The sequence below is a fragment of the Electrophorus electricus genome, chromosome 8, assembly GCF_041902795.1.
Source record: "Electrophorus electricus isolate QZ-2024a chromosome 8, ASM4190279v1, whole genome shotgun sequence".
In the NCBI taxonomy this organism is placed as follows: Eukaryota; Metazoa; Chordata; class Actinopteri; order Gymnotiformes; family Gymnotidae; genus Electrophorus; species Electrophorus electricus.
Genome location: NC_137504.1, coordinates 10095705 through 10122645, shown reverse-complemented (window position 1 = coordinate 10122645; position 26941 = coordinate 10095705). Strand labels below are relative to the sequence as shown.

The 26941-nt window shown below is 40.7% G+C and overlaps 4 protein-coding genes across 5 annotated transcripts; 3 read left to right on the top strand and 1 right to left on the bottom strand.

Moving 5' to 3' along the window:
- The first annotated feature begins 1603 nt into the window (after positions 1 to 1603).
- On the top strand, positions 1604 to 4989 carry LOC113586023 (N-acetyllactosaminide beta-1,3-N-acetylglucosaminyltransferase 2). Its single transcript, XM_027023878.3, has 2 exons — positions 1604 to 1866; positions 2480 to 4989. The coding sequence occupies exon 2, from the start codon at positions 2483 to 2485 to the stop codon at positions 3812 to 3814; it is 1332 nt and encodes a 443-aa protein (XP_026879679.1). The 5' UTR covers positions 1604 to 1866; positions 2480 to 2482; the 3' UTR covers positions 3815 to 4989.
- Positions 4990 to 5460: 471 nt separating this feature from the next.
- On the top strand, positions 5461 to 11425 carry sart1 (spliceosome associated factor 1, recruiter of U4/U6.U5 tri-snRNP). The gene is made up of 20 exons (XM_035527453.2): positions 5461 to 6106; positions 6257 to 6311; positions 6415 to 6470; positions 6567 to 6693; positions 6903 to 7008; positions 7131 to 7208; positions 7364 to 7463; positions 7549 to 7691; positions 7793 to 7999; positions 8092 to 8204; positions 8312 to 8457; positions 8698 to 8822; positions 8971 to 9135; positions 9289 to 9399; positions 9540 to 9627; positions 9720 to 9810; positions 9939 to 10074; positions 10183 to 10272; positions 10757 to 10878; positions 11055 to 11425. The coding sequence occupies exons 1-20, from the start codon at positions 5839 to 5841 to the stop codon at positions 11071 to 11073; spliced, it is 2346 nt and encodes a 781-aa protein (XP_035383346.1). The 5' UTR covers positions 5461 to 5838; the 3' UTR covers positions 11074 to 11425.
- A 205-nt stretch (positions 11426 to 11630) lies between these two features.
- On the bottom strand, positions 11631 to 16949 carry hif1al2 (hypoxia inducible factor 1 subunit alpha, like 2). The gene is made up of 14 exons (XM_081719027.1): positions 16782 to 16949; positions 14948 to 15189; positions 14729 to 14859; positions 14505 to 14589; positions 14310 to 14386; positions 14003 to 14178; positions 13772 to 13878; positions 13489 to 13636; positions 13162 to 13355; positions 12998 to 13074; positions 12526 to 12752; positions 12355 to 12430; positions 12171 to 12279; positions 11631 to 12083 (listed from the first exon to the last, which is right to left on the bottom strand). The coding sequence occupies exons 1-14, from the start codon at positions 16883 to 16885 to the stop codon at positions 11809 to 11811; spliced, it is 2028 nt and encodes a 675-aa protein (XP_081575153.1). The 5' UTR covers positions 16886 to 16949; the 3' UTR covers positions 11631 to 11808.
- Positions 16950 to 18931: 1982 nt separating this feature from the next.
- Positions 18932 to 26403, top strand: dpp3 (dipeptidyl-peptidase 3). Of its 2 annotated transcripts, none has more exons than XM_027023853.3 (18): positions 18932 to 19002; positions 19634 to 19964; positions 20045 to 20134; positions 20480 to 20617; positions 20721 to 20795; positions 21009 to 21099; positions 21225 to 21355; positions 21487 to 21617; positions 22179 to 22237; positions 22331 to 22525; positions 22627 to 22739; positions 22950 to 23042; positions 23193 to 23255; positions 23376 to 23500; positions 23608 to 23728; positions 24682 to 24861; positions 25093 to 25255; positions 25449 to 26403. In XM_027023853.3, the coding sequence occupies exons 2-18, from the start codon at positions 19695 to 19697 to the stop codon at positions 25589 to 25591; spliced, it is 2181 nt and encodes a 726-aa protein (XP_026879654.1). In that variant the 5' UTR covers positions 18932 to 19002; positions 19634 to 19694; the 3' UTR covers positions 25592 to 26403. The 2 variants fall into 2 exon arrangements, with proteins under 2 accessions (XP_026879654.1, XP_026879655.1); XM_027023854.3 differs by lacking the exon at positions 18932 to 19002 and adding an exon at positions 19217 to 19315.
- The last annotated feature ends 538 nt before the right edge of the window (positions 26404 to 26941 follow it).

Here is a 26941-nt window from a genome sequence, read left to right as displayed (position 1 = left end):
AGATCAATAGTATAGACAACTACCAATGAGGGAGGTATTTCCCAGTTCATGAAAGACCTGTGCCACTTACCTACCCTCTGCAGAGTTAGACCAAAGGGATATTGTTGGAGCACAATATGTTGCCATGTGTGTTTTCTTCATAAGGAGGATCAGAAAGCAGATTGGGAAAGTCATTATCACTGAATACCTCATAATCAGCCAGAACTGACAGGCTAGACATTGGCTCATACACATCGAAACCGTATAACACAAGGAGGACAGCTAGCCGTTCAATACGTCTTAACATCATAGCCTGAAAACATTGACAAATATAGTCAAAATTCAGACAAACAGCATTACATTCACAACAGATATGAGTAGGGAAATACAACCCTCTATTTACCAAACCAGTTATTCATTGAACTGAACGGCCACACTCATCTCGGGGTCCAATCAGGAATTATTGATTCTAGGTCCTGCTTATACGGTTCAGTGTCATCATAACAATCTGGAATATAACGCATCATCAGCACGCTTCTACCCCCTCCGAACAATATCTTCTACTCATGCAGCATCCATAAGATGTCCAGTATTGTGTACGATTCCCTACACCTCTCCCACTATCTATTTGCTCCCTTGCCATCTGGCAGAAGGTTCTGCAGCATCTGTTCAAAGACCTCCATGCTGGCCAAAAGCAGCCACCCCCTGGCTATCAGACTCTTGAACACCATCCATGTTATGTAAACTTAGTGTTTACAGCACTAACACTCTTTGACTGATATGACTTACACTGTATTGCACGTCACTTTAAAATGTCATTTTTAATCTTAAATCTCATTCTTCTCAGGTCCACAGCCATTAATGCAGTGCCACTTTATACTGCCATTACACTGCACTTTAATTTAAGTACAAGTCCATGGCAGCTGCAGCCCCCATTGCTCACAGACAATGGACTAAGCCCCTTGCCACAGCATTGAGAGGCTTTGAATAAAAAGTAACTGATGATTTTCCTCATGATATTGGCATAAAAGTGATGATGGGAACTTATTATTTTCAAACATATAAATCAGTACATTAGTAATTTAGCTGTACTAAAAACTGTCCCTGTGTGGCTCGAGTATGAAAACCACTCCTTTGTGCCACTAAATGAGCGCTAGAGCTGATTTATTTTAGGGCTGATTTTTAGATATTAAATTAGTGCCATCATTTTCGTTAGCTGCAAGTCGCATAACTGGCCACAAGGTGCGTCCTGATACCTGAAAATGTAGTAATGTGTTCACCTGATCAGAGTAAACTTTCACTTCCTGTTCATATACTACAGTGCACACCTATCAGTTTATGAAGCTTTACTACCATAACTTAAATATCCAAACTCGAAATCACTGCATTGAAACTCCTTCCACGGTTTCTAAGGTTTTTGGTAGTATACATTTGAATAGGCTACATTATGTATATGTACCTATCTACTTGTTTTTATATCTATCTACTCACATTTTCAATGCCACGTATACAATTAAAATTATACGCAGGCGTGCGTCAAGACCTCAAACACGCCCATAGTAGACCTGTTGAAGGGATGTTGTGAGGTGGTGCTTAACACGCTTTCGCAAAAGTACACGGCCAGTCCTGCATCTGCAATTTAGAGACACAGTTTCATGCTTATTGTTTTTGTTCAGATGAGAGAAACACTGAAAATATTATTATCGCTAATAACAATGCGTGTTTGGTTCAGTTGTATCGTACTCTCATGAACGATCAAGTCCATATGATATTTTCGAAATTTAGACATTCTTTAAGAAAGATGTCAGTGGATGTGCAAGAAAAAATTCCGTATAAATGAGTTTTCTTCTTGAACGAGACAAGGACGTTGGACCTGATAATTAGGAGGTAGGCTAACGTAGTAAAGAATAAACTTTTATTATCCAGAGTTACCATGTTTTATTATTAGCTATTTGAATTCGTTTACGCGAAGTTTGTTCAGAGCCTAACAGGTTTTTGAAAAGAATATAGTAATGGTAGTGTACCTGTGAAAATTGTAATGAGAATGTTATATACGTTTGAGATAATATGTGGAGGAAATAATGGTTTAGTTTGATTGGTGCACCTTTTGGATTAGTGTGAAAGCAGATGAGAATGTGTAAACACCGTGTTTCCATCTGTTGGGTAAATGTGCTCTTGAGGTACAAGATGCAAATATTGGCTGCATGATACTCTGGGACATACCCAGTCAGGCACAAATAATGAGCCCCCTAGGGCAAAACCATGGAGACTGACTCACATGGAGACTTTCTGCTAGTTATCTTCACTATGTCAAAAAATAAAAAATAAATCCCTGATATTCAAAGCTAGTGGTAACAGCTTGAGCTGAGTGGGCTCTGCTTTAAATCTTTGAAACTGATGATACAATCCCATATATGAATATGTCAGGACCCCAAAGTCTCACATCCTGAAATATGCAACTTGCAGTTCTAATGTTTCCTTCTCTGTCTCTTTATCCCAGTCAATGGCACGGTGTAAGTGCGGAGGAAGGGCTTTGTGCCTGTGTCTTCTTCCCTTTCTCATGATGAGTCACCTTTTGGTGTATATCATGGTGTCCATATTTGTTGCCATGTCCTACACACCCGAGCCCCGGTTACCTCTTCATTTTATTGCCCCTGGTGCCTCATCAAACTCCGGTGATCTATCACCTCACCCGCTTACTGCCTTCTGGAACCTGCGCTTGGTGGATGGGGCTTTGTGGAACCGCCTTCAGCACCTCCAGGACAGACAACACAATCCCATTTTGAATGGTAACAGCACAGGAGGCAGAACTCTAGCCACTGGCCACACTTACATGCATGGGACTGATGCTTCTCCTCCATGTGGGCCTGACCACCTCTGGGCCTCTCAAGTGCCTGACTTTAACACCATGCCAGAACAGATGCAGGACTTTATCTTGTCCATGCATTGCAGGCACTATATGCTTCTAATGGACCAGCCTGACTTGTGCATTGGGCAAGACACTGAGTCGAAGGCACCCATGCTTTTAATGGCAGTCAAGTCTCAGGTGGGGCATTTTGAGAACAGACAGGCCATCAGAGAGACATGGGGAAGGAGTGGCTGGGTAAAGGAAGAGACAGGTGGGAAAAGATGGCAGGTGCGCACTGTCTTCTTGCTTGGAAGGCAAGACACAACAACAGGACCCCATCCAGATCTGGGGGCCCTCCTACAGCTGGAGAGCAACCGTCATAGGGACATTCTGCAGTGGGACTTCAGAGACACTTTTTTCAACCTCACCCTGAAGGACGTGCTCTTTTGGGACTGGATCTCAATGCACTGCTCACATGCTCATTATATCTTCAAAGGAGATGATGATGTTTTTGTCAGGACAGGTGCTCTCTTAGACTACCTGAATGAGCACCAAGCATCTTCTCAAGGTGCAAATGATAGAGCCAAAAGAAGAGAAGAATTCCTTGCAGGGGATGTGATAGCTAATGCTTTGCCTAGTCGCCAGCCCACCACTAAATATTACATACCTGAGAGTTTCTATAAAGGCTTGTATCCAACCTATGCAGGTGGAGGAGGAGTGGTTTACTCTGGTGCCTTGGCTATGCAGCTGCAAGAGATTTCTCAGTGGGTCAGCTTGTTCCCTATTGATGATGTGTACTTGGGGATGTGCCTCTATAGATTGGGGGTATCACCTGTCCATCACCTTGGCTTTTTGACCTTTGATCTACCGCAGGCTGATCGGGAGAAACCGTGCGCTTATCACAGAGTACTCCTGGTGCACAAGCGGGACCCCAAAGAGATGCTTACACTTTGGAGGCAACTAAGGCCTCCACTACCTGAATGCTAGCTCAAAAGAGGAAAAGAGGCCATGATTTTGACTTTTTAGACCTCGGTTGTATAATGATGCAGCCTGGGTCATAGGCACAGCCTGCTTAAAAACAACACAGATTTGAATGTTTGCCATCAGGTATTTTCATGTCAGTGGAGCATGCTTATTTGTATAATAAATATTTCACTCTGCAGGCCCAGTGTAGGCTTTGTGGTGATAGATGCTACAAAAGTCATTATGCATGAGTAGCCTGATGGAATGAGACATTGGTTCATTGTAATGGTATAGGTATACTGTGGAGTATATGTTTACTTTGGAGGTGCTTGTGAGGTTTTCATTTTTGGTTGTTCTTTGTTGTGTATATTTATATGAACATTAAAGCCCAATAAGTCCATTTTATTACAAATTAAAATTCATTCAGCGTCATGGTTGCAGCATAATCATGTGCATTTTAACTTTTTCTGACTGTATAAGGGTCAGAAAAATTTAAAACTTCATGTTTTATTAAGTGTGCTGCTTGGTAGTTTTTATTTGGGCACAGTATGGGCAATTCTTTGCTTTGTCTTCAAGGCTGCCATACTCAGCAAAGAGGTATTAAGTTGACTGAACCTAGAGTACTCTACCTTTTTGTTGGAACTTGGTAAACTTTCCTGCAAGCCATCAAAGAACTAAAACAGGATTCCTGTAACATCACCATATTATGGTCTGTGTTGTGGAGCGCTACCCACTGAAACCACTACTGCCTTATTGCTATGTGTTTTATTGATGGATTAAGGCCCAGGATGTATACCTCTAAAAGATTGTTTTGGGGTACATTTATAGCAAATTATTCACGAGATCATGAAAGTAATTTTCATTTTATATTCTTTTTAAAAATACTTTAAATACTGCATTAGATTGTTCCTAATACAATCAATACAACTTTTTTCCCCTTTGAGATGCGTGTGTCCTGTTTTTGTAGAAACCTTGTGTGTACTCAAGGTAGCTTCATGTTATACAACCCTTTCCATCTATAGTTTGTTCCAGTAGTCCATCAGAATTGAAGCAGGGGTGTATCACACTAGGCAAGGCTCGAATGTGGGGAATAAATAGATAAATGAATAAATAACTTATTATATTCCCCAAACAGAATTTGCAAAAGTCCATTACTGTAAATTGTTTTGAAAAGGATAATCATGTAATAAGGCAATTTGTTATCCACCTCACCATACTTTCTTTGAAAAAAATAAACTATTTTTTCTTAACATTGGGCCAAAATGTTGCAGTTGTTTTACTGATATTTACCATCTACTGACACAGAGACCATATTGAAATCAACGAAAAGCAGTTATTTTGTCGTCCCCACAATTCCTATTCCTACTCATATAATGTTAGGTTGGATAACGTGAGCTTAGCGTTACATGGTTCCCACAAATTGTGATTATGGTCTTTTGAGGACGTTATATATGTTATCAGTATAATATATATATATATATATATATATATATATAATGTGTGTGATTCCAAAAATTAACTCGATGCCACACGTATCAAGTAGGACAAATTAATAAATCAGACATCCGCAAGCAAGTCTGGACCCTTAAACAAGGCAATGCTCAAAAACGCGACACTCCGTCTTGCCACTACGATGCGGTAAACGTAGAAGAAGCGAACTACATTTGACCCGGAAACGGTTATGGGGTTAAACGCTGCCTTCTCCGAACGACTGTTCAACGTTGTTTATGCTGCAGTATTGAGCTTAATTAGTTTAAATAATCTTGTTTAAATGTTGAATAGGATCTTTATATATGCATTGAAACCAGTGTCCTTTGTTTCTAATGAAAACATTCATCGTTTGGCGCTAGCTAGCTAAACGACGTTGGCTAGGGTAGCTATTTCCTAGATAAACCAGCTAGGTTAGCTAACGCTAACTTCAGGCTTAGTTGGATGTTTAACTAACTAGATAATTGCTTTGGAGATACTGAGCCGGCTAGTTGGCGTCCAGTGTGTATCAATTGTCAAAACCCGATAGCTAGCTTAGCCAATTTACATTACAAGTTAACATGGGTTCATCTAAGAAACACAAAGAGAAGGACAAGGAACGGGATCCAGAAGACCGTCATCGCGAGCACAAAAAACACCGCCATAAGGATCGGGAAAGGGATAAGGAGCGAGATGGAAACCGGGAGAAGGAGAAAAGGAAGAGATCCCGGTCGCGAGAGAGAAGCAGCAGAGGCACCGAAAAAGATGGTCGTAGCAAAGGTGAAAAGAGCAGCGGAGAGACACGAATTAAGAAAGAGAGAGTGGATCCCGGATACGAAGAGAATGATGGCAAGTACCACAAACCCATTGTTGTAATCATTCGTTTTATATGGTTTGTGCTTATTGCTTTTACGAATGATCGGTAAAGTGACTTTTGAAACGGTATGTTAAGTTGGTAACCTCGTCACCATGCATTTATGTGACTCTGTTTGTTTGCAGATGTAGGTCCAAAATCTGCAAGCGGTGATGCTTCACTCAGCATTGAAGAGACCAAGTGTGTTACTGAAATGTTTGATCTTTCGAATTATGAATCAGAAGCTTTTCTCCTTGGTAGGTCTAATTAAACTTGTCTAATTACAAATTTTCCTCTCTTTCAGTAAACTGAGAGCCAAACTTGGTCTGAAGCCTCTTGAGTTAAATGAGAACAAAAAAGGTAAGACAAAAGTGATTGATCAGACCAGCTTTAACAAACCTTGAAACAGTCTGTTGAAATGCATTTCTCCCCCATAAATGTTTTGCGATTACTCAGAACTTGGCACAAAGGAAGAGCCCTTGTTGGCTGAGGCAATCAATCCTGTACATATCAAACAACAGAATGAAATGAGGGAGAAGCTGGCTGCCCTGAAAGAGAAACGTCTGCTTAATCAGAAACTTGGGTATGGGCCTCTTACAATCTGCGGTTTCAATTTAATAAGGTTGTTTTTCAGAACATCCTAGTAGTGGACATTGGCAAGTATATTGTCTCTGATTTAGATTTTGTAGAAAGTCTTAAATTATGGGAGAAAGTATGAATACCAAGGGCCTTCTGTAGCTTTTACTGACTCATGGTGCTTAATCTTGGTCCTCAATCAACTCTCCCTTTCAGGAAGGTGAAGACACTCGGAGATGAAGACCCATGGTTGGATGACACTGCTGCGTGGGTGGAAAGGAGTCGCAAAATGGCTAAAGAAAAGGAGATGGCAGAGAAGAGGGTAAGGGAGGGTTTCAGGCAAATTACATGAAACATGTGGAGGTTAATGGATGAACATTCTATGCAAGTTTTAAGGTGCACATTTTAATATAATGCATCACAATCATTTATTTATCTTCATAGGCCAAACTTTTAGAAGAGATGGATGAAGAGTTTGGGGTGAGCAGCCTGGTTGAACAGGAGTTTGCACAGAGCAAGAAGGTTTGTAGCTTTACCCTGTTTTCGTTCTGTTCAGTTCAACTATTGAGCAAAATAATAACAATAATTGGTGTACAATAACTTAGATTTATTGTCCTGCTTGTCATACAGGATCTTCAACTGCTTATTTCAGGGTTGGTTTTTATTGTCTTATTCAGGAGGCTTACAGTTCAAAGGATCTCAGAGGTCTTACAGTACAGCACAAGATGGAATCCTTTAAAGAGGGGGAGACAGTCATTCTGACCCTACAGGACAAAGGTTAGTCTGGATTTGGTGGTTGGGTTGGGGGGGGGGTTCTTATGTATTTTCCTGTGGAGCCAGCTTTACTCTGGAGTCTTCTCAGGTGTTCTGGAGCAGGAGGAGGATGTGCTTGTCAATGTGGGTCTGGTGGATAAAGAGAAAGCAGAGAAAAATGTGGAGCTTAAGAAGAAGAAGCCTGATTACAAACCCTATGAGGAAGAGGAGAGCGTCGATGACATGGTCACGGTCAGCTCACTTACTAATGTGTCGTTAACTGAGTTCATGAAGTTGGTGTAGGCAACAGTAACGCTTATACTTTTTTCCCTCTCAAACATATCTCACTTCAGTTTAAGCCAAAGTCTGTCCTGTCAAAGTACGATGAGGAGATAGATGGTGAGAAGAAGAAAAGTTTCCGGCTGAGTACTGGCGGCAGCGCTACTGGGGAGAGAGAGCGTGAGCTACAGGCCATTAAAGAAACCTTGCGCAGCCAGGCCCAGTCGCTGGTGATGCCTGTACTCACCCTGGCCTCTGAATACTACACACCACAGGAGATGGTAAGCCAACAATAGGCTTGAGTAAAACTTTAATTGCAGGTTATTTGTCTATTTCTATCTTTTTGGTAAAACATATTGGTGTGTGTTGTCAGGTGGGCTTTAAGAAGACCAAATGTCGGGTAAAAAAGATCAGGAAGAAGGAGAAAATACTCAAGGCTGGTGAACTCCTCACAGATGACTCTCGCAACACAGACTTTGGCTCTAGGTGATGCATTCTCTCCAATGTCTCTGAATGTTGCTTTCAGTTTGCAACACTTTGTCTCTCTCAAATTCCATTTAATCCACCTCCCAATTCTCAATAATGTTGCTCAGGTCACGAGGTCGAGGGAGGAAGCAGGTGGATGAGGATGGAGATGTGCAGGAGCCTGAAAATGATGCTGGAAGCAGTACCAAAGTGGCTGATGTGCTGCAGCACTCTGATGACATTCGGACGGCTGACATGGACATCAGTGATGATGGTGAGAATGACGTGGAGAATTGGTCCTTGGGCTTCAGACTTTGTTTTGGTATTTTTATTGGGTCTTTGAAATTGTTAATGTGATATCTATGCGCAATGTCATTTATGTTCTACAGTTTTCCATAAATTTTAGCTAGTCAGATTGCGTCTGAAAAGGTTTGTGTACATATTTCCCCCCCCCCCTTTTTTTTTTTCTTTTTTTTTTTTTTTTTTTTTTTTTTTCCCCCTTCTCCCCCCACAGATGACTTTGAGACTTCAGGGCCTGCGCTCGTTGAAGAAGATGAGGCTGAGCAAGAGCTGCAAAAACAACTGGAGAAACAGAGGAAGCTTAAACAAAAGCAGATGCTGAAAGACTCTGGGGAAAAGGTCAAGAATTGCTGGCAACTATTAGGGTCATCCTTTGACGCTTAAGCACCTGACATCATTTTTACTAGCTTTCGCTTTCACCTTTGCCTTTTGAACATATGTATGAGTGAGTGGGTTTGTTTGGTTTTTTTGGGTCCATCAATCACAGGTGGCAGAAAAACTTCAAGTTCTGGGGAAGGATGGGGAAGAGGATGAAGACCCTGAGAAGAAGAACAACATTGTTTTTAATGCAACCTCAGAATTTTGTCGCACACTAGGAGACATTCCCACCTATGGCCTGTCAGGCAACCGAGAGGACCAGGAGGACATCATGGTAAATAACAACCTTCGACTTCAGTGAGCTTTGGCATGGCGAAGCTAAAATGTTGATGCGCTCTGAGGCTCGTTATCATAAACTGTAGTTCCACGAATTTCTGGAATGCCTCTACTTTTATTTGTTTATTTGTTTTTTGTGGGGTTTATTTAGGACTTTGAGCAGGAGGAGGATCGAGATGGAGCTGGAGGCTCTGATTCAGATATGGACGATAATGTGGGCTGGAGTGCGGTCAACCTAGATGAGGAGCAGAAGCAGCCAGATGTGAGTTCTTAAATGCATATCAGCCACGGGGGGACAAACCTACATTTTGAAACTGTGCTTCATAATTCTGCATTGTTAATGTTGGTTTACCTCATTTATGTGTTGTTTTAACTTATTGATGCATTCTACTCCTCCTGTAGTTTGCCACAGCATCCACTACCATCCTGGACGAAGAGCCCATCGTCAACTCTGGCCTTGCAGCTGCCCTACTCCTCTGCAAGAACAAAGGCAAGCTCGACTATGCTGTCTCGCAGGTTCAATATAAAAGTGCTCATTTTGACTGAATTGTTGGGTAGCTTCATGAACCCGTTCTTTTGCAGGCCTGTTGGATACTCAGGTGCAGAAGGTAGCCCGAGTCCGTGCTCCAAAAGGAGCTCTGCCCAATGACAACTACTGCATTGAAGATAAGATGTGAGTAGATGTGGTGTGAAGATTCTTTATTGGTCTCATGCAAATACAGATTATTCCAAAGATAAAGGCTGTTCCAGAGATATTGCTCATATATATAAAATAATATAAAATATCTCTCCACCTCGTAGGGCCATTGATGACAAGTACAGCAGAAGAGAGGAGTATAGGGGCTTTACTCAGGAGTTCAAAGAGAAAGATGGCTACAAGCCAGATGTGAAGATCGAATATGTAGATGATTCTGGACGCAAGCTCACCCCTAAAGAGGTCTGTGCACACTTGGTGTTGTTTTTCAGTTACCAGAACAAATGACTGTTTTCTATGTGAAACAGCCTCTCATGTGTGGTGTTTTTTTTTTGCTCATTCCCCCTCTAGGCTTTCAGACAGCTATCTCATCGTTTCCATGGCAAAGGTTCTGGAAAGATGAAAACTGAGAAACGAATGAAAAAACTAGAGGAAGAGGCGGTATGTTTTGTTTTTTTGTTTTTTTTATGCACCACCTACTGAGCTGTTTGGAATGGAATACTTTAAAACATGCTGCATTTCACTTTAAGGTGGATGCAGGCGATTGTTTTTTAAAGAACGCTTTGTCCTGATGACTTGCACTGCATTAGTTTCTCTGAGAGGGAGGAAAATAATCCATGACTGTTCTGTAATTAGCAGCTGCAAAATTTAATTCTGGTCAGGTTTTATTAACCAATAAAGAAACTTGTGCAAGGAACTGGCCCTTCCTGGATCTCAGTTCATTTGTATGTGCATGGATGGTACATGGAAAAATTGACTAGGGACCGAGTTTTGGAGAGATGTTTGGAGGGCAAGGGTGGAGTCCTTTGACAGCGGAGGTTGATAAGAACTGCAAACACCTCTTACCAGCAGTTTTAATGCATCAAATGGTTCTTGGCATAAATGCTGCGAATAAGCTGACTGAAGCTTGCATCTTGCCCCGCAGCTGCTGAAGAAGATGAGCAGCAGTGACACACCGCTGGGAACAGTGGCCCTGCTGCAGGAGAAGCAGAAGTCCCAGAAAACCCCCTACATCGTCCTCAGTGGCAGTGGAAAGAGCATGAATGCGTAAGTTGTTTCAGTTTGACATGTTCGATAAGCATTAGTGACTCCCTCTCCCAGCCCAGGTGTGTTTTAAACAAGAACATATTGAGTAACTTGCATAATACCAGTTTTATTTGTTTTGGCATGATCATTCTGCAAATAACAATGGTAACTTTTTTTCCCCCCTCCCCCCCCTACAGAAACACCATTACCAAATAGAATTCTGTGATCTGAACCCCTCGGAATATTCTTGTACAGAACATCTTGTAGGAGAAAATGCTTTTGCAAAAATTTGCTGCCTTTAATCAATAAAATAAAGCAGTCCCTCAGTGGTGTACATACAGTCTTATGTTTGAATCTCATATCTCAAGTTTTGTTATTGTCTCTTTTCCTTCATTAAAAGCTTTAACTTTAAAATGGACTCAAAATTCAGTTTGTATAAGCCTGACGTGTTGGATCAAGGGATTTTAAACACCTATAAATAAAAATGGGTGTTTTTAATAATGTGCTGTACGGTGTACTGATTTAAGAAAAATGTGAAAAATAAAGAAATGTAGATCTCTGTGCTGGACTTGTAGCATTTGTAGATATGTATTTTTTTGTGAAAATGTGTTGTTCATGTATTCATACATTGTCTCATATTCATTAGAAACTCTTCCGAGATGTGCAGTTAAAGGCTATAGCCCTTTTTTTACATTGCACAATTTGAGCCACACTCAGGAACTATACATGTATAAACACCTATAAGAGATCTGTACCTAATAAAGTGTCAGGTGCAGGGTAAGTATTTCTAATAAAATGTCAGCAGAGGTACAAGATAGATGTTTCTAATAAATTATGTGGTGAGTCATAGTAAGTTAATGAAGTCATAAATGAGCAATAGTTGCTATAATGCAAAATGATACCTGTCTTAAGAAAGCAGACACCTTGAAACAGGCTTTTGCATTGCTCTCATTAGTACCAGGACACCCTTGAGGCAACCTGGTCAAGGACAGTGGTGAGCTCAGTCCCCTGAAGCAGGTAAGAAGTGGGTCCTAATGGGGCATTCACTTCACACTCCCACCTGCTCAGCACAGGTAAGCCCACTGATGCTGAGCACATTTTTTCCTCCGTGGCTTTGGTATGTTGGAAGAGAGGTCCTGGAGGACACCAGGAGAGTCTGGAGTATTTAGGGCCCCAGCACACTGACCTTGGAGGATTCTGGCAACAACTGCAAATGATTCTTTCATCTGATTTGAAAACATACAATAAGAAATTTAGATAACTGAATCAAAACACGTAGATATCCATACTGATTTCTAAGAGTCATCTCCTACCAGAGGTTTTGCAGAGATTTTTGGTAAGATGTTCTAAGACCTTCACTGTGTCTGTCCTTTGCTGATTTGGCTTATTTTGAATGGAGGCGATTCCACAATTGGGCTGTACCTGGTACCAAAAACATGCAATTAGCTGAAATGTCTACCTAACGATCATTCTATCAGATGAAGGTACAAAACCAACCTGTTGTTTTCTGTTGATTTTGTTCATGAATTCATGCAACTGGCTTGCTGGAATGAGTTCAGGGCTCTTGCTAACCCTGAATCAAAAGAAAATGCAGTGAAGGTGTGAATAAAAAGTAGAGGACCAAACATAAAGAATTAATTGTACCAAGGCAGTTTCTAGAAGACGTACCAGTTTGTTGGAGAAAAATAACTGTCAGTGTGTTGCAAGGTAGACGAAATGCCTGTTGTGGGCAGAAAGACTTTCTCCACAGGACTGTGCAGCCCTGAGTCTAGTTTCAAGTGGCTCTTCAATTCTGAATGGACTACTGCTCTATCTAAACGGGGTGTTAGCAGGAAGTCTTCCTCGTCCATGGGACTGTATGGTGCCAGGCTATCCAAATCCAGCTCACAAATATCCTGAAGAGAAACAGCCATTTTCACATATCTTCTTAGCACTGGCAGTGCATGAATCCTTTAGGAGGTATAGCCATCAGCAAGAAAAGCAGATGATCCAAGGGTATGCAGGCATATTTTTGGTGAATAGTTTAAATCTGATAAATGCTGATATGTCCAATTTTTTTTTTCAGAACTACTACAATATAATACTGATACTTGTATACTGAGTGTTGTAAGTAGTGAGTTGGAAAACATATTATACTGACATTATAGATATACTCACACAGTTGACAGTCACACACAGCTGTCTTTAGCATAATCTCTATACAGCCATTAGCTGCTCCTTGTGGAGAAAACAGCAGACATCAATGGTGAGCCTTTTCTAATCATGGAGCTGAGGGATGAGATTGGATCATGTTTGAGTATATACCTTTTTCACAGTGAGGAGACACAATATTTGTGTGCTTTTCAGTGGTTGTATATGTAGCCTGGGAGGACCTGTTCTGTAAGGCTCTAATGAATGGTGCAGGGATTGACTGGCCCATAGGCTTGACGGAGTCACATGGTTTCAACAAATGGTCTGTCTGCTCTAGAGAAAACACCACATCTGGCAGCTCCACTGCACTGAAGTGAAACACAGGCAAGACAGATGGCATTCTAGAAAAATATTGGCCATGATAACCTACAAAATTAAATTCATTCTATACTTGATGAAATATAGTTTTGAGTTTGTGCCCATGTCAGAATGCACACTAACCTCAGAATGTAGTTGATACATATAACACTCTCTGGCTTCCCGGTTCGGATGTTGTAGACCACTGCTGCATCTGTCTCTGCCCAAACATAGCCACCGCCTTTCTGCAGCAGTCGATATCTTCCAGTATACACCTGACCTTTTGAGAGCACTGTCTCAGACAGAAATGCAAATTGTATGAAAATCCAGTTTATGATTACAGGTGTGTTAAACAAATCTGATCGAAATACAGAATATGGTTAAAGTACAGGCCACATAGCACCGAGGTAGGTGACTCCTCACTCACAGATGAGGTGTGCCTTGAGCACAAGCTGGCAATCAGATGGATGATAGTACTGATACACCGACTGACCATATAGCTCGGTGTTCCTAAAGCCAGTCATTTCCAATACCCTGAATCAGAGGAACCAGAGAGAGCAGCGTAAAAGCAGTGGAGCTCCACCCAGTGCACGTGTAAGGCAATAAAATTACTCAGCTGTGCAGCTGTATATTATTGAGTACAAGAGATGTACTCTACCCAGAATGGCAGTAGGTAAATTTCATGTCTGGCCCATGGACGCTCAAGAACGTTCTGGAATTAAGGTTAGCTTCCATCTCAATAACTTCCTGCACAGGCAGTGACCTGCACAATAGAATTAGGCAGTTGAACCCTGGAATAGAGGATGACTTCTTGACTCCAGTGCAGTGGATCACCTGTGAACAGGAAGGTGGCTCAGATGTGAAAAGAAATACAGAAGGTAGAGGGGTTTGTTTTTTCTTCCAGTCTTTGCTCAGACAGAAAAATAGTCCTACTTTGTATTTAATAGGCATGAAAAGCAAGTTACCTTCCACGGCATCAGTCTGTGGTTGCCTGTAGTTTTTATTCGGATAAAAACATCACACGTCTGCTCACTTTGACTCCCTAAAGATAATGTATTATGGAAAACTAAATCAGATAATGTGGGATTAGCAACCTAAAATCCAGTTTGCATTGCCATTTGTGATTGTGTCGATGGGAAAAAGATTAATAGTTTGTTTACCTATCAGCCTCATAAGAATGGCTTTGATTTCATTTTGATCGCAGGGATGCATGAAATCGAACAAGCTTTGGCCAATCAAATCCATCTGACATAAAGAAATAAGCACACATTAAATCAATGCTAAAATGAGCATGTCAACCCAATGTAAAGAGATATGTGTTGTTGTTCTCTTCCTCTGAAGTGTATAAAATCATAATGTACAAACTTATAATGGGTTTTCTTACCTGGTTGATTCCTGTGTGAGAAATTACATTCTTTGTGGTGAAGATGATCTTTCCATTCAAAGCCACTATGAGCAGGAACCCTCCAAGTGCATAGTCGAGATACCACTTTTCATTCAATTCAGCTAGCTTCCCTACAAAAACAGGTGCCATTATAACCTTTTAGCTTTCCTTCATGATGCTGTTATTTGCGCAAGCAGCATCTTTTACACACACACTCACCCTGAGTGGAGGACAGAGCTTGCCTCATATCTGGCACTGTACCAGAGCCAGGGGAGTCCAGGACAGCTCTGAGGCACAGGTGGGCAATTGTAAGTCTGATGACAAAGGCTTTATCTAGCTGAACTTCCATTGGAGGGGGCACAGAGAGCAGGGTGGCTAACTCTCTGAACAGCTGGCTTTCCTTCTCCCGCCTGCGCCGTGCGGCCATACGAGAGCGCACCTTCCTCCATTCCGCACACATTCTACAAACAAACAGATGTCTCAAAACTTCAGGACAGCTGAGATGAAGCATCTTTTAAAGTATGTGCATGTACTCCCCTATATATATATATATATATATATATATATATATATATATATATATATATATATATATATATATATATATATATATATATATATAAAAACTCACTCATGTTTCTAGCCACACCCCCATGAAGGCACGCACCTGTACGGGGTTAAGTGTTAGTGTGTCTATCTATTTAATCCTCCATCAGAGCATGCCTCACCATTGGTTATTGTTTGTTTAGCGTCTGAAGTGTAATGTTAAGACCCATGTTTGTCTAACCTGTGTTGATATTAAAGTCTTAATCGTTAGTGTTAAGTGTGTCTATGTTTATTGTTAATGTTGTGTGAGTGCCACCGTAGTCTTTTGTTATGTCATTAAATGTTTCACACGTCGAGAGGGTCTGTGTGTCCTGCTCCACGCCCTGTGGCACTTGGGCAACATTACATTAAGCAGCTAAATAAATATAAATTATGGCTTTATAAATATAAGTGATAAAGCCATAAGTATATAAAAGGATATATGGTGCTGGAGGTATAATAAATGTATACTTTATACATAAATAGGAGGAATGACCTTGAGCTGAGTGCAGTCAATGTGCTTTTCATAATTCAATTGTAAATAGTCTATCAAGGCCCAGGTCACATTCTTTATAACCACACACAGTATACAAAATTATGGAAATTAGACCTTCTCCATCCTTTTCATTTTAATTCATTCGTATAGTAAGTCCAGATTCTAAAAGACATCAGCAGATAAGCAATCATAGAAACTGCCCTCTTCTAAATGTCTGGGTGCAAATGAAGAGGACCACAGGAAGAGCTTGTTCTAGTCTGGTCTTCAGGCTTGCAGTATACAGCAGAATATGTTTTCTTTCAAATGTAATTTTGCTATCTATTTGAGGTTGTAATCACCTTTTTTGTTCGTTATTTTTTCATGAGAATGTTAAAGTTTTAAAAACAGTTATTCTTTCATTGTAGAACAGAATTTTCATGAACCTTTGGCGCATGCATAGCTGAGTCAGAAAAGTTTGTGAATGTTTTTTTAAAAAAAAAAAGACATCGTCATTTGTCCTGTAATAGATATAGCACTGCTTGTTCAACGAACTGGAGGCATCGTGACTGCGTCACTTCATCTTATCACTCCCTCACTGGGCCGTCTGCAGTCCCTGATACAGCAGAAGGACTTTTTCCCCCAATATTTAACAGTAACTAAAATGCAATGTCATTGTTAAAAGAGTGTTATATACATGAATAATGAAAGTATAGTAGTGGTAGAACTTGCTTAATAGTTATAAATTTTGAACTGTGAGAAAACATCTAATATTGGGGTCAAAAGTTCAACTTTCAACAAAATGCCACAAAAAGTAAATTTGTCAACATATAAAATTACCTTCTTCAAAAAGAAATGTCAGCATTTAAGCATTCCAAACTTGTGAATAATTTAAAACCTCACAAAAAGGCATTAAGCACACAGAGAAAGCACATGGTTTGATATGCATTCCTCCTTTCAGTATCTTGACTCAAGAACACAAGCCAGGAATCTTACCTCCCCTTCTTCTGCTTGCTGACTTTCTGTTTGCATCTCTGTTTGACTTGAAGCTCTTGGTCAAAAGAATCCCTTAAAACCATTTCTAGTTGCACTGTTATCATTATGACTTTCAAGTCAATCAGGACTCACAGACAACTGCCAGTCATCACGGTTGCTGGCATATAGTCTGTTTGAAGGCTAGAAATATACAGACCTTCAGCCAATGACATGCATTTAAACAGGAGGCATGTTTGTGTTCACACCCATTTCTTTTGTGGGCTCACAGATCCCACCATCAAACCTCCATATGGCAGTTAGCCTCATTTGAGTGCTGATAAAAACATTTTAGCTTTTTGGAAATGGTTTATTGAATTACATGCATGTGCACACACGGCTACATTTAAACTTGGTAGGCATAAATAAATATTTTAGTTCTTAGGTTTTTCATAGGTACCAGAAAAATGTGTATAATGTCAAAATCCTCTTGTTTTCTATTATTATGGGACCATAATTCTGTCATTTAGTGACAGAAACACTAATGCACCACACAGTTTGATGTGTATTATTCTGTTCTAATGCATTTGTAAACACAGCAAAAAGAAGTACTGGTAACTGAAAATGGTTGGCATAAAGACAGACATGCAGGGCAGGTGTTCAAGTATGTCATGGTCATAATGTATCTTGACAGATTACTATTTAAAATTTGAATTCTTATTCAAATTATAAAGAATATATTTACTTTCCCATTTGAATGGACACTTGAGCATTGAGCAGGGTCTATACTTTAAATAGCAATCCAAAAAAACTTATACAACCTTGTCTAGTGAGACGCTTTGGAGTGGGACAAATATAGAGGAGAAAGCCAAACACTAATAACGTTATTTTTCACATCACCGTTTAACACCCTTGGCGTGATCTGAGCCTCACTTTTGATTAAATGTTCATGCAGGCTTTGTCACTTTCCTCTCTTAGCTAGTGGTCTTACCCTCTGTTTAATAAAAGCATTAAGGAAGATCTAAATCTCTGTGGGTGACAATGAACCAAAAATGATCAGCTACAGGAACTAACAGGTGTGAGTTCTAAAATGATATTACAGGTGATTTATTGACAGTGGTTTTCTGTGTTTGATTTTGCTGCCTGCTCCAGGGATAATCAAGAAACCTTCATCCCACAAGATCACTGTCAACAATTTGAAGGAATAAAGTAAGAGACAATAGACTGCCTTTCCCCTTTATATTGCCCAAATGGCATAGCTTCTTAACAAATAGTCCACTGTGTGCGGAATCCAGTTCGTGTGGTTGTTGTCAGCCAAAACCACCAAAATGTTATGTTTTATAGCAATATCATGAAACTGAAAATAGTTTCTGTATAGTGGTTTTCTTATTTACACCCGACAACCAAGGAGCAATCATGGTAAATAATCTTGATATTCAGGCACTAATCAGGGGTGCATATCCCAAACATGAAAAAGAACCTTGTTTGCTAAGTAGAATGTTAAAGATCAAGTTTGCAATACTACAGGCAGTCACATGCCAGAATTCTAATTAAAAAGGAAATAAAGAATGAGACTATAAGACCTTGATATCAGACATCACAACTGCTGTATTTTACCACATATGGAGCGGCATGCCCAAAACATATTTTTTTTCCCCATTAGTTAGCCATTGCATGAACTACAATACAGGTTTTTAAAGTCTCAAAGTGAAAATTTAGTCAGGCACAGTCTGACACATAGAAGCAACAGAAGGCTAATGAACCCTTCTCTAACTGCAGAGAAAACATGGTACAGATATTTTCGGTTCCAATTTTAAGCACAAGACTGATGCTCGGATGATCTGAACCACCACAAACTGCATCATTAATTACACAGTTTCTGGATACATTTTGGCAAGAAAAGCAGGCCTCTGATCACATATTCTCTCTCGCTCTTGGTCTTGGTCTTTCAAAACAAAATTAAATCAGACTCGGATTACTCAGAATATACGCAAAAACAATTCTAGATTATATCATCAACATCCACACTATATTTTGATTTACTAGGCTTAAAAGTGAAAAGTATTTTTTATTGTTAAGCGAAGCATAAAAAACGCTATTTGCCTTAACTCGTTGATTGGTTATTGGGCCGATCAGTTTTCTGTTCTCCTACATGATTGGCTATGAGGCGGGCCATTCATTGAATGGATAGCGGAAGTTATAGACAGTGAGCTTGCATTTTGACAGGGTTGGATTCAGAAATCAGGTAACCTGCAAAGTAATTTTAAATGGCTCAGCAAATATAAGTATGAGGGGTTTTGTTTAATTAGATATGCTTCAGTAAGACTGAAGTTTGAGTAGTGTTTTGCGCGTTTGACTGCAGCTAATTAGCTAGCGAATTTGACCCCCCCCCCCCCCCCCCCAAAAAAACAAGCTAGCTAGCAAGCAAGTTAGCAAACCTTAGTTAGCTATGTTAGCTTTAATTAAAGCCGTAAGCATGTAGCTAGCTTGCTAGCGTTAGCTAAATTATTAAATGACAATAGACGTTTGCTTGTCCTCCCTTGCACATTGATGGAAATGTGAGCTCCTTGTGCAGCCGTAGTTACATTAATTCTCGGTTTAATAGTAGACCATTTTGAGTAACGTTATTAGCTAACAGTATTGTAGGTAGTAAAAGTTCGCCCGCGTGTTTAGATGAGATGAGTTTGTCTTTCGTCTTCACATTGCATGGAAGCACAAATAATACACGGTTGAAAACAAAGGCTTTATTAATTTTGTTTTAACCTTAGAAAGTTTTAAAAATATGACCATGGCGTTTCGTCTGTTCAGTAACTCGAGACCACATTATTTGTGTATTTTTCTTATGCATTTTAATTACACCACTGTATCTCCTACAGATTTCTCTTGCAGATGCTCCTTTAACGTCCAGTGGAAGAAAAACATCGCTCATAAATCAGCATGGTGGATTCTCAGTACTACCTGCCAAATGACATTGGGATCGCAGCCCTGGATTGTGGAGAAGCCTTCAAACTGCTTTCTCCCAAGGAGAAGTTGTATGCACATTACCTCTCAAGGGCCGCTTGGTACGGTGGTCTGGTGGTGCTGCTGCAGACCTCTCCTGAGTCTCCCTATGTCTATGTGCTCCTGCAGAGACTGTTCCGGAAGCAGGCCCCTGCACAGTTGGAGGCTGTGGCAGATGCAGCAGGGCTGAGCTCAGAGGAATACCAGGTGAGAATCTCACTTCAGTAATCTCATAGTTAATACTCAGAGAGTGTAAACATTACTACACCAGCTGCCTTCTTTTTCAGGCATTTCTTGTATATGCAGCTGGGCTATACGCAAACATGGGAAACTACAAGTCATTTGGTGATACAAAGTTCATCCCCAATTTACCAAAGGTAAATTATACAAAACATGCTGTTTTTTGCCCACCCCTCACCCCCCTCTTTAGGGGGAACAATACATCTTTGTTGTTGGTAATATATAGTTCATGAGACAATGGGGGTGGTCCCCTGGGGGACACATACTGACTAGATACCAAAAAAGTGATATAAAATACAAATATAAATAATTATTTTGTTTTCTAGTAATGCTGTCACATAATGAGTGTGCAGGATTACTCTTTAAAGGCAATGATGCTGACAGATGAATATAAAAAAGATTAATCTTATTTCAGTGTTTGCATTGATTCTGTCTGAGTACTGAAGAATGTCATAACTAACTGAACTTGGCCATATGTGCAGGAGAAGTTCAAGGCCCTGGTGTGGAATAGTCAGGCCTATAAGGAGAGCCCAGGTGAGATGGAGGCACTGTGGAACAACTGCTCTCACCTGCTCTACTCCCTGGAAGACAAGCAAAAACAGCTTGGTCTTGGGGACAAGGTAAGACTGCACTGCTCAGTTTGAAACAGACATGGATCATTTCAACCTCCTGGCCCTTAGCATGAGTTTTTAATGGTTTTCCCCTTTCTCCCTTGTTATTAAGGGAGTCACTACATATTTCTCAGGAAACTGCTGTTTAGAAGATGCAGAGTTGGCCCAGAAATTTCTAGACTCCAAGGTAAAAAATAAATTATATATTTTCCTGCTATATGCAGTAATCTTCATTAAAATGGTAGTTGTGACATGTCTATCCCTTTCCTATGGTAGTATTCCACTGATTGTATTATTGAAAGTTATTTAAGTCCATCTCAGTAAGAAATGGAGATTGGGTTACATTGAGTCCTCATATAGCAAGTGTCCTCCTCATGTTTGTAATGTTATATCTTCTCAGAAACTGAGTGCCTACAACACCCGTCTGTTTAAGAAGGAGTCAGCAGGGAAGCACTGCTATGAGGTGCGCCTTGCCTCTGCAGTGAAGAAAGGTGAGGAAAGGAGAGCTGATTACATTTTTAAAATGGGCTTAACTCACGTTCATCTCAACACAATAAGCCGCCTTTGCGGCCCTGAAGTCACTTTCCTCTCAGGCCGCCTTTGCTGTCTCTTACAGACTGTGGTGTGGAAGGCGAGGGAGAGACTCGCTGTGGCACGTATGACTTTGACGAGGCCGTATTCTCTGTTCAGAGAGGAGATTATGCATTTCTTATGGAGAAAGTGAGCCAGAACTTGGAGAAAGCTAAGGTGCATATGCATGATGCACACTAAATATTTTCACTGGAATTGCGAGCTCTTGCAGATCAATTTTTTTTTTTTTTTTTTTTTTTTTTTTAATTCGGTACGACAGACATTTCTCCTTTCTTTATCTTCTGTAGGCTTATGCTGCCAGTGATAACCAGAAGGGCATGCTGGAGGAATATATCCGTAGTTTTACCTATGGTTCTGTGGATGCTCATAAAGAAGGCTCTCGGTTTTGGATAAAAGACAAAGGACCTATTGTGGAGAGGTGAATAATACATAACGCATTTAATATGGATTTGGCTCAGTCTTTGTGACACTAACGGCCAACGCTATTCTGGGAAGGTTTTGAAGCATGTCTGGGATTTTGTGCTCATTTAGTCAAAACAGTATCTGAGATGTCAGGCACTGATGTTGGACAAGAAAGCCTGGCTTGCAATCAATGTTCCAATTAATCCCTAATGGGTTAATTGGGGTGGAGTTCAGGACACTGTGAAGTCCACTGCATTTGTTTGTTTCACAGCATTCTCTTCAAACCATGTCTTTATGGACTGGAACCTAGGTGCACCTTCATGCTGGAACAAGAAAGGGCCTTACCAAAACAGTTGCCACAACGTGGGAAGCCAATAATTGTCTAAAATGTCTTTGTATGCTGATGCATTAACAGTGGAACACTTACCATTCCAAAACCTGTAATAAGTGGTATTAAAACCCGCTTTTATTCAAATCAGAGATTTGTACAGAGGTTTTTCCATTCTTTTCTCATAGAACCTACCCCAGAATTTTCTTCCAACTTTTTGTTCTACCCTCTCATTTCTCTGCTCAATAGTTACATTGGCTTTATTGAGAGCTACAGAGATCCGTTTGGCTCAAGAGGGGAGTTTGAAGGTAGGATCAAATTCCCATTTAGCTCCTGGCAACCAACATTATTTAAGAAGATGGCTTGTTAAGCCTTCACATCGCTGCTGTTATACGCACCAGGGTTTGTTGCTGTGGTGAATAAGGCGATGAGTGCACGCTTTGCTGAGCTGGTAAGCTCAGCTGAGGTTTTGCTACCAGAGCTGCCGTGGCCTCCTGCCTTCGAGAAGGACCACTTCCTCAAACCTGACTTCACCTCCCTGGATGTGCTCACCTTTGCTGGCAGCGGCATTCCAGCAGGAATTAATATTCCAAACTGTGAGTTTTACAACTCCCTGCTGCTTTTAAATTCAGTTTTCAAGGCCTGATGGTTTTACCCAAAAAGGAAATTTGTAATGCTGAACTCTCTCTTTTTCTAGATGATGACATCAGACAAACTGAAGGCTTTAAGAACGTGTCATTGGGGAATGTGTTGGCTGTTGCATACGCCACACAGAAAGAGAAGCTCACTTTTCTTGAAGAAAAAGACAAGGTAGGAAATTACTCTCTCATTGACACAAGGATGCCAACCCTGGGTACATAAATGCTTGTAGTTCTTATATGCTCCATTTTAAAAGTGCCTGTACTGCACATCGGAATGCTTTGGAAGATTTCTGGGGTGTTAATAGTTCAGGGCATTGTGAAGTGATGCTACTCAGAAATGACCCTGCATTACCAGTTACTTGTTTTGTCACACATGCAGGATCTGTACATCAAATGGAAGGGCCCTTCTTTTGAGGTGCAAGTGGGGCTTCATGAGCTTCTGGGCCACGGTAGTGGGAAGCTCTTCATCCAGGTGAGAGTCTGCTCTAGTCTGTCGTTTGTAATTGATATTTAATGGACTGTTTTATGATCTGCCAAATGTGTATGTACTACGTAAGGAGCATGGGTTAAGAGTATGGGATTAGTCAAATCACATCATGCTGTGTTTGTGTGTGCTACATAGGACGAAAAGGGAAAACTCAACTTTGATAAGGCTGAGGTCCGTAATCCCGAGACAGGAGAACTGGTAAGTTTGCTATGCCACTTTGTCCTATCTTGTGGGCAGTAGACGTGTGTAACAGCAGTAATTCTGAGGTGAACACAATGGCATGCCTCTATCAGCCATTGTTCTTACTGTGTACGTCAGATATCTAGCTGGTACAAAGGAAGTGAGACATGGGACAGCAAATTCTCCACCATTGCTTCCTCCTATGAGGAGTGCAGGGCAGAGTGTGTGGGACTCTACCTCTGTCTTAACAAGCAAGTCCTCAGGTAAGCCAACTTACTCTCTCTCATTCACATATATTTATTCTTGCACTCCAAAATCTACGTGGAGTATATGGTACAGTAGCTAAATATGCCTGTGTGCTTGGGGACAGTATATTTGGCCATGAAGGTGAGGAAGCAGAGGAGGTTGTATATGTCAACTGGCTGAACATGGTCCGTGCCGGTCTGCTGGGCTTGGAGTTTTACACGCCAGAAAGCAAGAGCTGGAGACAGGTCTGTCAAATCCTTACATCCTTGTGTCTGTCTTCACCTGGATGATTCTTAGCCCATGTATGCTCAGGGTTGTTAGGGTGTCATGGTTTCGATGTTGGTCACCTTGTGTGATTGAATGGTTACCTCAGCATTTTAATTGCAGATTAAAATGGGTTTCCATCCATTTTTGTAAACTCGTGGTTTTGTCTCCCCCCATACACCACTGGTTCTCATCCCTTTATGTCTAGCAACTTCTAAAAAGTATGCTACCCCCTCATTCTGGATTTTCCCAGTTATATTGTAACAATCTCCATTCTTGCATGCAGAGTACGCAGACTACATGGAAAATCCTTTGGCTGAGCAAATATGTTGTGTTTCTGCCAACAATGTGAAATGCAGTCTAAGTGAATTTATCGTGTTTCTTAAGTACAGGATTATGTACTTCTTACACAACCCTCCGGAATTCTCACAACTTGTTGTTTAAGGTAGTGGTTTTCAAACAGCCTCTCTCAGAAAAGCACTAAATTGAATACTGGAATTTTTCTATTTTACTGGCTTTATTTTAAATTCAAACCAATGGTTTCATATTTGACTACATTAAACAATAGCCGAGTCAATTCACAGCATTAGACTATTTGTTGTGTTTTTACTTGGACCTTTTCAAGTTGTAACCTGGCATAATTTTAATACAATTTATTTGATATTTTTCCTTTTTGTTTTGATTGTTAGACATGTACAAAGACTTTTGTAAAACATTTATAATTAATTGTTCCTTTAATTTTCACCATCAGCTTGTGCTTTAAATTCAGTTAATGCCATGATGTCGTGAAACTGACACATCATACTGTGACGTTCAAACTGTAACATTCCCTAGCATGCCCCGATTTCCGCTTCTTGGCTTTGCTTTATCATCTAGAGCCCTTCCATCCCTCAGCTCCTGGGCTCAATGTGGTGTCATGGTTTGTGTGTGGCAGGCTCATATGCAGGCTCGCTTTGTGATTCTGCGTGTGCTGCTGGAAGCAGGAGAGGGGCTAGTCACCCTTTGCGAGTCCTCGGGGGCAGACGGTCGCCCTGATGCCCTCATCACACTGGACCGCAGCAATATTCACACAGTGGGCAAACGTGCCATGCAGAAGTTCCTCTGCAAACTGCAGGTACAGCTATACAATTCATTCATCCAATGTTGATCCGTGGCTGTCTTTAAGTACCTGCATTGTAAAGTATAGCTATTTTGGTAGAGAAAATAAACTACAGAGCTCTTGGATAACTGTCTGGTGTCCCTACTGAGCTGAATCTTGTATTCAGGGACACAAACTGGGACTACAGGTCGTGAATGCCGATGTGTTTGCTCATTGTCCAGTCAGCTCCTGTAACTATCTGTCCAGGTGCACAAGTCCACAGCTGATGTGGAGGGCGGTAGGGCTCTCTATGAGACTTACTCTGCAGTCACGTCTGACGGTTCTCACGATTTCCTACGGCTAAGGGAGACTGTCCTACTCCGCAAGGAAGCCCGTAAGATGTTCGTCCAGGCCAACACTCTGCTTAAAGGTTAGCTGGCTTTATTTAAAGTTTCTCCATGTACCAAAAATCACATTCTTTCTGAGCAGGAATCTACTGTGACTGTTATTCTCAGTGTTTTCTTTGTGTGCTAATATGCCCTATTACTTTCAGACTCCCTTGCGGCTGTTCTAAAGCGCAATTGTTCTCAATTGCACTGCTAACTGTGCACTCTGCATTTCAGGAGAGACGGTCGAACTGGAGGAGTATGAGGCTACTGCTGCAGGACTGATCCAGTCATTCACCCAGCGTTTCACTGAAGATGCTGAAAAACTGGAGGCTCAGCTGCTGGAACTGGTCTCCATTGACGCCCCCTGCTGGTGCTGAGTGACACTGCGCTCTTAAAGCCAGCCTCTCCAATGAGTGTTTTTTGTTGTTGTTTTTTTTAAATTTAATTTAATTTTTTTTAACTGCACTAATCCAGCAGGCAAAAGATGCCTCACAGAATGAAATAAGAAAATCAGATAGAAATGGAATATACAAGGTCCCTGTGAAAACAATGCAGGATACATGGCAAAAAATGAGATGGTCACCTTGAACCAAACTTAGTCACATTTAGTGCTTTACTTGTTTTACCATATACAGCTTCGTTAGATTTGATTCACAGTTCTGTGTTGGCCAATGTCAATGTACAAATTCATGACAGTTTTCAATTCGGAGTATGTAAGCGCTGCTCATCTGAGATGGGACCATAGCCTCCACTTCCCACACAGATGGAGACGTGTTAAAGCAACAATGAAGTAAAATGTGCCCTGTGTGGGAGGAGTGGGAGAAAAGCTTATACAATCTAGACAAGTTACACTTTCTTGAGTTATTTTAAAACATCCAGTCCAAATAATCATCTAGTGACATTCGTTATCTCTGCATGACATAACCAACTGATTATCAACTGCCTATAGGTCCAGCTTGGTATATGAACGGTTTAGTGAGAAGTTCCACAGGACATGAAAGTGTCACTGATTTTATTTGTTCTTGAAGGTATGTAATGTCAAAGCATATCGTGTGTGATTTGTGGACAATGGAAACATTTCCTACTATATAAAAACAATGTCCACAATCTTTGTTGTTTTTTTACAGCACCTGTAGTATTAAATATTTCATAATGATAATACAGCTAATAAATGTCTAAATTTACAGTATTTAGCTGACATTTTATCCAAAGCAACTTACAATTATGAACATAGCTTGAGCAATTGAGGGTTAAGGCCCTTACGCAGAGGTCCAACAGTGGCACCTTGTCATTAGTGGGGCTTGAACTGGCAACTTTCTGATTGCTAATCACATACCTTAACCATTAAGATACCACTGCCTTTAGACCTTATTGCCATCAATCTGTTACCAGATTTGTCTCGAAAGCTTACAGGCATCTCAAAAGCATCCATTCACACCATAATACATAATGCTATTCTAAGCGTCGTATACACTCTGCCTTGTACTCCTGCAGTACACATTTTAGTGTTTCCCTGACTGAAGGGCTTGTTAATCAGTCAATGAACTGGGAGCAGGTCAGGTGAGCTGGGAGCAAGATGCACACTAAAACGTATAATATAAAGTATTTAGATCAGTATTGTAAAGAGCTGTACTATGTCATATAGAGTAACTACAACTATTAGTAACTACTATAGCGTTATCAACATAAAGTCAATTGTACACAGACTCTAGTATTATTACAGCATA